This window comes from Bombina bombina, chromosome 1, assembly GCF_027579735.1.
Source record: "Bombina bombina isolate aBomBom1 chromosome 1, aBomBom1.pri, whole genome shotgun sequence".
Taxonomy (NCBI): Eukaryota; Metazoa; Chordata; class Amphibia; order Anura; family Bombinatoridae; genus Bombina; species Bombina bombina.
Genome location: NC_069499.1, coordinates 41,504,783 through 41,514,909, shown reverse-complemented (window position 1 = coordinate 41,514,909; position 10,127 = coordinate 41,504,783). Strand labels below are relative to the sequence as shown.

The following is a 10,127-nucleotide window of genomic DNA, read 5'->3' as shown; positions in this document are numbered from 1 at the left end:
AGGGATTCCTTGCAATACAACTTTTTATCACAGTTTTCTACGCGTTTCACCCGCGTTCCGGGCTTTTTTTTGGGTAAAATATATACATAAAATATTTGGTAGGTAACACATATATTTCACATATATTTCCTCTCATAGTTTTTAATACTTTTTAGCTTTTAGTAGCGCCACTCTCAACTACAAATCATTTCAAATTCGTGACCAGGAAGGGGGTTTACAGAGAGAGGCAAAAGTATTTTAAGTCCAAGCGCTGTTTTATATATATCTCCGTTTAACCTCAAATAAAACAGATGACTGCTGCCAATAGTGAAGTCCTGTGAGACTACAGGGTTAATTCACATGTAAGTTGTATACTCACATACTACAGAGCTTCACATCAAGCTCTAGATATAAAAGCAATGGGAGACTCCAGCAGGAGCCGATAGAAGTGAACTCAGATGAATGTTAAAACAATTTATTAAACAGTGTTAAAATCACAGGAATTTACAGAGAACAACCACACCTAGAACATCCGTATATTGTAAAGACTGTGTATTATAAACAATGTCTATGATTACGGTTTTGTAGTTCAGAAGGTTGTCTCCGCCCACAACGTGACATTACACTCTCAAATCCATCGATTGTTTCATCAAATAATGGCTTGACTTTTTCAAGGAATCCTTTTTACTTTTCACCTTTTCAAGTACCTGCGATTTTTCTGAGGTGGAGGTGCGGTGCAATCTATGGTTGGTGTATGTATGTATGTATATATATATTGCAATCTGCCAGTGGGACATTACAACCCTCTATGACTGTCAAGAGTAAAAATGTTAACATGAATTTTATGTTCTTTTAGTGATACAGCAGAGAAAATTCGAATTCGGAAAGATGTGGATTCCTGGATTACAGAGATCAGCTCTGAGATCCAGGTAAGTACTATGGTTATCCCGTTATTGTGTGATTTAAACAGAGCAGAGCAGCTCTAAAGCTGACATTCTATAGGTGAATGGTTCGGAACTAGAGGAAGAGGATTATATTTTGTTAAGAGAATTTCTGTGGGGAAAAATAAATTAAAATTTAAAAAAAAAGACCCTTATTATTCAGCTTTGAGCGAAGTCCACATTTTTTGTGTCTGTTCATATTTTGTATTTTTAATATAGTAACATATTTTACTATAGGATGAAATGACCAGGAAGGATTATGACCACAAAGTTCAGGAGTTGGGTTTGGCAAAAAAAGCAAAGAGCACCAAAGACATCAAGGATAAAAATGAGAAGAACAGCAAAGCTTTGGTAAAACCAGCATCATTAAGCACAAAGATGTCATCTGGTGTCTCAGCAAAAACTCAGCCTAAGCATAACGATGATACGGCTCCTGGGCCGCACTCCAGAAAAGATGTTGCTCCAGCTGTGTTCAGGAAAGACGAAAGATCAAAGGTGAAAACTAGTGAGATGTCTTTATCAATATATTTTCTTTCTGTGATTTTCCCATTCCATTTAGTAAATGTTTTTCCTAGATTAGACAGACTGTAAATGCTTAGTGTATTTCCTCAGTATGTTTTAATAGGACTGCACACTTACCGACATATAGGAGCTCAGGTAATACAGGATGTTGTCTATCTAGAAGGGGTAATACTAATAACTCCTGTTCCATGTCTGTGTGTGGTTTATAACTGAAATGTGCTCAAAACTCTTACACTAGTATTCTTCATAGAAGGATTCTCATCACTTTTGATAGTGTTGTACCTCTTCTGTGAGGCATGTTGCTTCTAGATGTGTCAACTTTGGCTCATTTCTATCATAGATGAGTTCACATTTAGATGTTCTTGTGTCTGTCATTCTGGATGAGGCCATTTTTTTTATCTATTCTCTTAGATGGGAAATGTTACTAGATCTTATTTTGTCAAAGTCCTGGGTCCATGTAATTTTAAGGCTTAATTGAAGCTACATAACCATTGAATATGTGGACCAAGGTTAATAGTCCAACAGAACTGTGGATGATATAGAGTTTTTTTATTATAGCATAGAATTGTATAGCTAATCTCATACTGCTACATATGTTGACACCATATAAATAAATTATGATTATAATAAGCCCAGGAAGCTTTTTCTGGCTGTTAACTGAATTCTAAATCTTTTCCCAAGACAGATTCTCAGATTACAGACTTTTCTTTCCTAAGATATGGCGAGTCCACAGCTTGAGTAATTACTGTTGTGAATATCACTCCTGGCCAGTAGGAGGAGGCAAACAGCACCACAGTTAAACTGTTAAGTATCACTCCCTTACCCACAACCCCCAGTTATTCTCTTTGCCTTCGGTGCATGGAGAAGGTGAAGTTTAGGTGTCTGAAGAAAAATTTGATTTAATCTACAAGCAAGTTTTGGGGTATAGCTGTATTCCACGTCATTCCTTGAAGTCGGGTAGTGGTGGCTTTAAAGCAGTTTGGAACTTGTAAAGAACCACTGCGTTTTCATAACAATTGCTGCCCTAGTTTAGAAAGCCGGAATTGGCTACTCTATTCTTTCTTTTTCAAAGGTCTCTGGGAAGAACTGTGTCTTCTGATACCTTGTAACTGTCTACATGCCGGACAGCGGAGCAGGTAAGTGCTTTTTCTTTCAGTTGGGGAGACCATGCACTTAACATATTAAGGCACTGCCTTTTTTGCGACATAGATAATCCTGTTGTATGGGTTACGCTGGGGCATGAAGCAGGCACTGTAGCATGTGTGCGACTAACATTTAAACTCTTTTAAAAAGAAAGGGTAAAATGTTTTTATTAGGCTTTATTTTCTGACACATTTACTTGATAAAACAATACAAGTTTAAACTGAAAGTAAGGCTGCATTTTCTATTTCAGCAGCTTATTCATTTCCCCTTTGCTTTAAAATAAAACAATGCAACATTTTAAACTGTCAGGTTTGAAAAAACGGTTATTTCTAGTACTCAGTGTACCAGGAAGTAGTGCCTCTCTGTGTCGCAGCAGTAATTTTAAAGTCAGACAACATAACGGCAGTTGCGGTCACATGACCATCTTTACTTCATAACGTTTCTGAAGAAAAAGTTGTTTTTTTCTCCATTTCTGGGTGATCCGGTCTTAATTGGTAGCGGTAAGGCATCTCAATAATTGAGGTGTGGGGTTGCCTGAGGGGTATTTTAGAAGTTTATTTGATGTTTAATAAATGTTTTTTCTTAACTTTTCACACATAATTTTAGCTGGGGATCGATCCTAATTTGGGATAAAATTTAAAGTGTATTTTTTCCTTGGCTTATTTTAATTGAATATTAAAATCTTTGAAACTTATCTGTACAAGTTTATTTACTGTTTCACAACATGTATGATATGGAGCAAGAGCCTGCTCTCATGAATTCATGCTTATTATGTTTAGATGCACAAATTGCAGCTCCTATGCAATTTTCTTCTTCATGTGTCAAGAAAACCTTGCAAAATAAAGGTAACATTTTTGAGCCTAATGTCTCTCAGGATTATGCTGTTAAAATAATACCTCAGCTTTCTCTTGCTAAGTCCCAAGCTTCAATGGCATCACACCCAGTGCCCTGCGGTTCCTCTATAACTCCTAGTGGAGTTTATTTAAAAGCAGAAATTGCCCAGGTATCTTCAGCGGTATCTGCAGCTTTTGCTGCCATTGCCAGATTACAGGGATAACGCAAGAGGAAATCTAGAAATTCAGAAAGTAAGGTGTCTGTCCTCAGTTCTGCTTCCCAAGTTGTCCTTTATCATGAGTCTGATGAAGAAGATACATTGGGACTTTCTGAGGGTGAAATCTCAGATTCGAACAGTATAATTCCTTCTTCTGAGACTGAGGGTGGTATCCTTCAGATTTAAGCTTGAACACCTGTATTGTTAAAGGAGGTTTTAGCTACTTTAGATGACTCTGATACCCCTGTCGTCACTCCTAAGAAATCTAGTAAACTTAATAGTTTCTTTGATGAACCTTGCCGGACCGTTCTAGGGAGATTATCTCACAGGAATGGGAGAAACCAGGGGTGTCTTTTTTTTTTTCCCCGTCTCCCATTTTTAAGAAAATGTTTCCTGTCGAGGACTCCATTAAAGACCCTTGGTATACTGTACCCAAAGTTGAAGGGGCCATTTCCACTCTGGCTAAAAGAACCACTATTCCTATTGAGGATAGCTGCTCTTTTAAGGATTTGATGGACAATAAGCTGAAGGCTTATTTGAAAAAGATATATGTTCATCAAGGTCTCCAATGGCAACCTGCGGTGTGTATTGCCACCGTGACTAGTGCGGTATCTTATTGGTTTGACGCCTTGTCCGATTCTCTTCAAGCAGAGACTTCCTTGGATGAAATTCAAGATAGGATTAAAGCTCTTAAGTTGGCCAATTCCTTTATTGCAGATGCCATTTTACAGGTTGTTAGACTATGAGCTAAAACTTCTAGTTTTGCTGTCCTAGCCCGCAGGGCGTTATGGTTGAAATCTTGGTCTGCGGATGTTTCCTCTAAAGTCAAGCTTCTGGCGATTCCTTACAAGGGCAAAACCTTGTTTGGACCCAGTTTCGCAGAAATTATCTCTGATATTATGGGTGGAAAAGGGATTGCCCCTGATGCGGGATCGGATAAGGTGGGGGGGGGGGGCAGACTTTCTCGGTTCTCTCAAGCCTGGATACGAGATGTCCCAGATACATGGACTGTAGACATAGTATCCTAGGGTTACAAATTAATATTTTGTAATGTATACAACATCTTTCCTCCCTGGGAAAGATAGTTCCAGTAGAGGAACAGGGTCTTGGGTTCTACTCCAACCTATTTGTGGTTCCCAAAAAAGAGGGAACTTTCCGTCCCATTCTAGACTTGAAGTGTCTAAACAAGTTTTTCAAAGTTCTATCCTTCAAGATGGAGACTATACGCTTCATTCTTCCTTTAGTACAAGAGGGTCAGTTCATGACAACCATATACCTAAAGGATGCGTATATTCATGTTCCTATTCACAGGGAGAATCAGATTGCTGAGATTTGCCTTTCTGGACAAATATTTCCAGTTCGTGGCCCTTCCATTTGGTCTAGCCACGGCTCCCCAGAATTTTTTCAAAGGTTCTGGGGGCTCTTTTGGCAGTGATCCTTTCTTGTGGAATTGCTTTGGCACCCTACCTGAATGACATATTGGTTCAGGCGCCATCTTTTTAACAAGCAAAATCTCACACAGAGATATTGTTGTCTTTTCTTCGTTCCCACGGTTGGAATGTGAATCTGGAAAAAAGCTCCCTTTCCCATGCTACAAGAGTAGTGTTCTTAGGGACCATAATAGATTCTCTATTGATGAAGATTTTTCTGACAGAGGTCAGGAAAAACAAAATAATGTCCTCTTGCCTCTCTCTTCAGGCTGCTGCTCATCCTTCAGTGGCTCAATGTATGGAGGTTATCGGTCTGATGATGGCTTCAATGGACATTTATTCCTTTTGCTCAATTCCATTTGAGAGCTCTACAGTTGTGCATGCTCAGACAATGGAATGGCGACCATGTGGATCTATCTCAGAGAATAGTTAGATCAGTCTCCCGTGGTGGATTTCTCAGGAACATCTGTTTCAGGGCACATGCTTTCGGAGACCTTTCTGGGTGATCGTGACCACGGACACCAGCCTGCTGAGCTGGGGAGCAGTCTGAAACTCGTTAAAAGCTCAGGGCCTTTGAAGTCGAGAGGAGTCTGCTCTTCCCATCAGCATCTTGGAGTTGAGGGTGATTTACAATGATCTATTGGCTTGGATTCAGTTGTCCTTAGCCCAGTTTATCAGGATCTAGTTAGACAACATAACCTCTGCGGCTTACGTCAATCACCAGGGAGAAACTCGGAGTTCCTTAGCCATGAAGGAGGTTATTCAGATTCTTCAGGGGGCAGAGACCCACAATTGCTGTCTGCCATCCACATTTCAGGAGTAGACAGCTGGGAAGCGGATTTTCTGAGCAGACAGACTATTCATCCCGGGGAGTGGGAACTCCATCCGGACGTGTTTTCCAGCTTAGTTCTCAAATTGGGGGTTCCGGAGTTAGATCTGATGGCGTCCCATCAGAACGCCAAGGTATGGTTCAAGGTCAAGAGATCCGCCGGCCTTTCTGATAGATGCTCTGGTGGTTCCTTGGGTTTTCAGGTTGGCATACCTGTTTCCTCTGTTTGCTCTCCTTCCACGAGTCATTGCTCGTATCAAACAGGAGGGGGCGTCGGTGATTCTAATAGCCCCTGTGTGGCCTTGTAGGATCTGATTTGCAGACCTAGTGGAGATGTCATCTCTCCCACCTTGGAGAGTACCTTTGAGGAAGGACTTCCTGATTCAGGGTTTCTTCCTTCATCCAAATTTCATTTTTCTGAAGCTGACTGCTTGGTGATTGAACGCTTAATTCTGTCTAAGCGTGGTTTTTCTGAGTTGGTCAATGAAACTATGATTCAGGCTCGTAAGCCTGTTACTAGAAAGATTAACCCTAAGATATGTTGTAAATATCTTTATTGGTGTGAATCTAAGGGCTACTCTTGGAGTAGAATTAGAATTCCTAGAATGTTATCTTTTCTTCAGGAAGTCCTGGTGAAGGGATTGTCAGTCAGTACCCTGAAGGGTCAGATTTCCGCTTTATCAGTTTTACTACATAAACGTTTGGCGGATGTGCCAGATGTGCAATATTTTTGTCAGTTCTTGGTCAAAATCAGGCCTGTCTTTAAGTCTGTTGCTCCTCCTTGGAGTTTTAACCTTGTTTTTAAAGTTTTACAGCTGGCTCCGTTTGAGCCGTTGCATTCCATAGACATTAAGTTGTTATCTTGGAAGGTTTTGTTTCTTGTTGCTACCTCTTTTGCTCGAAGAGTCTCGGAATTCTTAGCTCTGCAATGTGATTCGCCTTATCTCATTTCTCTTGTAAGATGTATCGAGTCCACAGATTCATCCTTTACTTGTGGGATAGTCTCCTTCCCAACAGGAAGTGGCAAAGAGAGCACACAGCAGAGCTGTCCATATAGCTCCCCCTCTAGCTCCACCCCCCAGTCATTCTCTTTGCCGGCTCTAAGCAATCGGAAGGGTAAAGTGAATGTGGTGTTAGAATTGTAGTTTTTATTTTCTACAAGCAAGAGTTTGTTATTTTAAATGGTACCGGTGTTTACTATTTACTCTCTAGCAGAAAGTAGATGAAGATTTCTGCAGGGAGGAAGATGATTTTAGCAGGTTGTAACTAAAATCCACTGCTGTTCCCACACAGGACTGAGGAGTACAAGAGAACTTCAGTTGGGGGGAACGGTTTGCAGGTTAGGCTGCAATAAGGTATGTTCAGTCATTTATTTCTAGACAAGACTGTGATAATGCTAGAATAGACTGTTAATATCCCCATGAGGGAAGGGTAAGCTGTGTTCAGAGACTAAGTATGGAATTTCAAGCTTACATAACAGGGCTAGTTTATGCTGGTTGACACTACTTCAGGGCAAACGGTTTTTATTGAAAATATCATTTTTTGAGACACTTTGAAGGTTCCTTTGGGTTTCTTTCAGGGGTTGTTATCCACATGGCTATTACTAAAACACTTGGGAGTGTTTCTTTAGGCCTCACAAGCACCGGAGTGAGGTGGGAGGGGCCTAATTTCGCACCTCAGATGCGCAGTTATTTTGACTAGAAGTTCAGGCTGTTTTCACATGGAGGGTCCTGCTGCAGTTTGAGGGCCTATAAGAAGCTTTTTCCCCACAAATCTGGTTCCCAAGGGCAGGTAGGGCCACAGCAGAGCTGTGGCAAGGTGCTGAAGTTTCCTTAACCTTTTTTTTGGCTTCTGTCGATCCGGTTTGGGCATTAAGGGGTTAATTGTTTATATTGCTAGTGGTGCAATCTTACTAATGCTTTAGGTACATACAAAATTTCGAAAAGTTTGCTGCATTTTTTCACTGTTTTGCAAAATTGTGTGCCTTTTTTATCTCTTAAAGGCACAGTAACGTTTTTTTCAAAGTGTGTTTTTACTTGATTAAAGTAATTTCCAAGCCTGTTTGTATTACTACTAGTCTGTTAAACATGTCTGACACCAAGGAAAATCCTTGTTCATTGTGTTTAGAAGCCATGGTGGAACCCCCTCTCAGAATGTGTCCCACTTGTACTGATATGTCTATACACTTTAAAGAACATATTGTTGCACTTAAAAATGTGGCCCAAGATGATTCTCAGACAGAAGGTAACGAGGTTAGCCCGTCAACCTCTCCCCAAGTGTCACAACCAGTTACGCCCGATCAAGCGACGCCTAGCACCTCTATTGCGTCTAACTCTTTTACCTTGCAAGACTTGGCGGCAGTAATGAATAATACCCTCTCGGTGTTCTTATCTAAACTGCCCGTGTTACCTGCAAAGCGTGATAGCTCGGTTTTAAGAACAGATAATCAGCATTCTGACGCTTTAGTAGCCGTTTCAGATATACCCTCACAACACTCTGAAGTGGGGGCAAGGGATGTGCTGTCTGAGGGAGAAATTTCCGATTCAGGAAAGGTTTCTCCTCAGACAGATTCAGATACGTTGGCTTTTAAATTTAAACTAGAACACCTCCGCTTATTGCTCAGGGAGGTATTAGTTACTCTGGATGACTGCAACCCTATGGTGGTTCCAGAGAAATTGTGTAAAATGGACAAGTACTTAGAAGTTCCTGTTTACACTGATGTGTTTCCGGTCCCTAAGAGGATTGCGGATATCGTTACTAGGGAGTGGGATAGACCAGGTATTCCCTTCGTTCCCCCTCCTGTTTTTAAGAAAATGTTCCCCATATCTAACCCCATGCGGGACTCGTGGCAGACGGTCCCTAAGGTGGAGGGGGCTGTTTCTTCACTTGCTAAATGCACAACTATACCAATTGAAGACAGTTGTGCTTTTAAAGACCCTATGGATAAAAAATTAGAGGGTTTACTTAAGAAAATTTTTGTTCAACAAGGTTTTCTTCTCCAACCTATTGCGTGCATTGTTCCTGTAACCTCTGCAGCTGCTTTCTGGTTCGAGGCACTGGAAGATGCGCTCCAGACGGAGACCTCATATGAGGACATTATGGACAGAATTAAGGCTCTTAAGCTGGCTAATTCTTTTATCACAGATGCCGCTTTCCAACTAGCTAAGTTAGCGGCAAAAAATTCAGGTTTTGCCATTTTAGCCCGCAGGGCGCTATGGCTAAAGTCCTGGTCGGCCGATGTGTCGTCAAAATCCAAACTATTGAACATCCCTTTCAAAGGAAAGACCCTCTTCGGGCCTGAATTGAAAGAGATTATTTCAGAAATCACTGGGGGAAAAGGCCATGCTCTCCCCCAGGACAAGTCCTTCAAGACAAAAAACAAACAAAATAATTTTCGTTCCTTTCGGACTTTCAGGAGCGGTCTCGCTTCATCCTCCCCTGCTGCAAAGCAAGAGGGTAACGCTACACAACCCAGGGCAGCCTGGAAACCTTACCAGGGCTGGAACAAGGGTAAACAGGCCAAGAAGCCTGCAGCTGCCTCCAAGACAGCATGATGGGGTAGCCCCAGATCCAGGACCGGATCTAGTAGGGGGCAGACTCTCTCTTCGCTCAGGCCTGGGCAAGAGATGTACACGATCCCTGGGCCTTAGAGATTGTATCCCAGGGATATCTTCTAGAATTCAAGGAATCCCCTCCAAGGGGAAGGTTCCACATTTCTCGTCTGTCTTCAGACCAGAAAGAGGCGTTCTTACGCTGTGTAGAAGACCTACATACAATGGGAGTGATCCACCCAGTTCCAATTGCGGAACAAGGGCTGGGTTTTTACTCAAACCTGTTTGTGTTTCCAAAGAAAGAAGGAATTTTCAGACCAATCCTGGATCTCAAAATTCTAAACAAATTCCCATCATTCAAGATGGAGACCATTCAGACAATCTTACCAATGATCCAGGAGGGTCAATATATGACCACCGTGGATTTAAAGGATGCGTATCTGCACATTCCTATCCACAAAGATCATCACCAGTTTCTCAGGTTCGCCTTTCTGGACACGCATTACCAGTTTGTGGCTCTTCCTTTTGGGTTGGCCACTGCTCCCAGAATTTTCACAAAGGTGCTAGGGTCCCTCCTGGCGGTTCTAAGACTGCGGGGCATAGCAGTGGCACCTTATCTAGACGACATCTTAATTCAGGCGTCGACTTTCCAAAGAGCCAAGTCTCACACGGAAATCGTAT

General features: G+C 41.6%; 1 protein-coding gene across 1 annotated transcript in view; it reads left to right on the top strand.

Annotated features, from left to right (window-relative positions):
- The window catches only part of KIAA0586 (KIAA0586 ortholog), a 307,808-nt gene that overhangs the window by 71,762 nt on the left and 225,919 nt on the right, over positions 1-10,127 (top strand). Inside the window, exons 13-14 of the mRNA XM_053705342.1 lie at positions 836-908; positions 1,158-1,415. Coding sequence (XP_053561317.1) covers positions 836-908; positions 1,158-1,415 — 331 coding nt within the window. The remainder of the gene's footprint in view (positions 1-835; positions 909-1,157; positions 1,416-10,127) is intronic.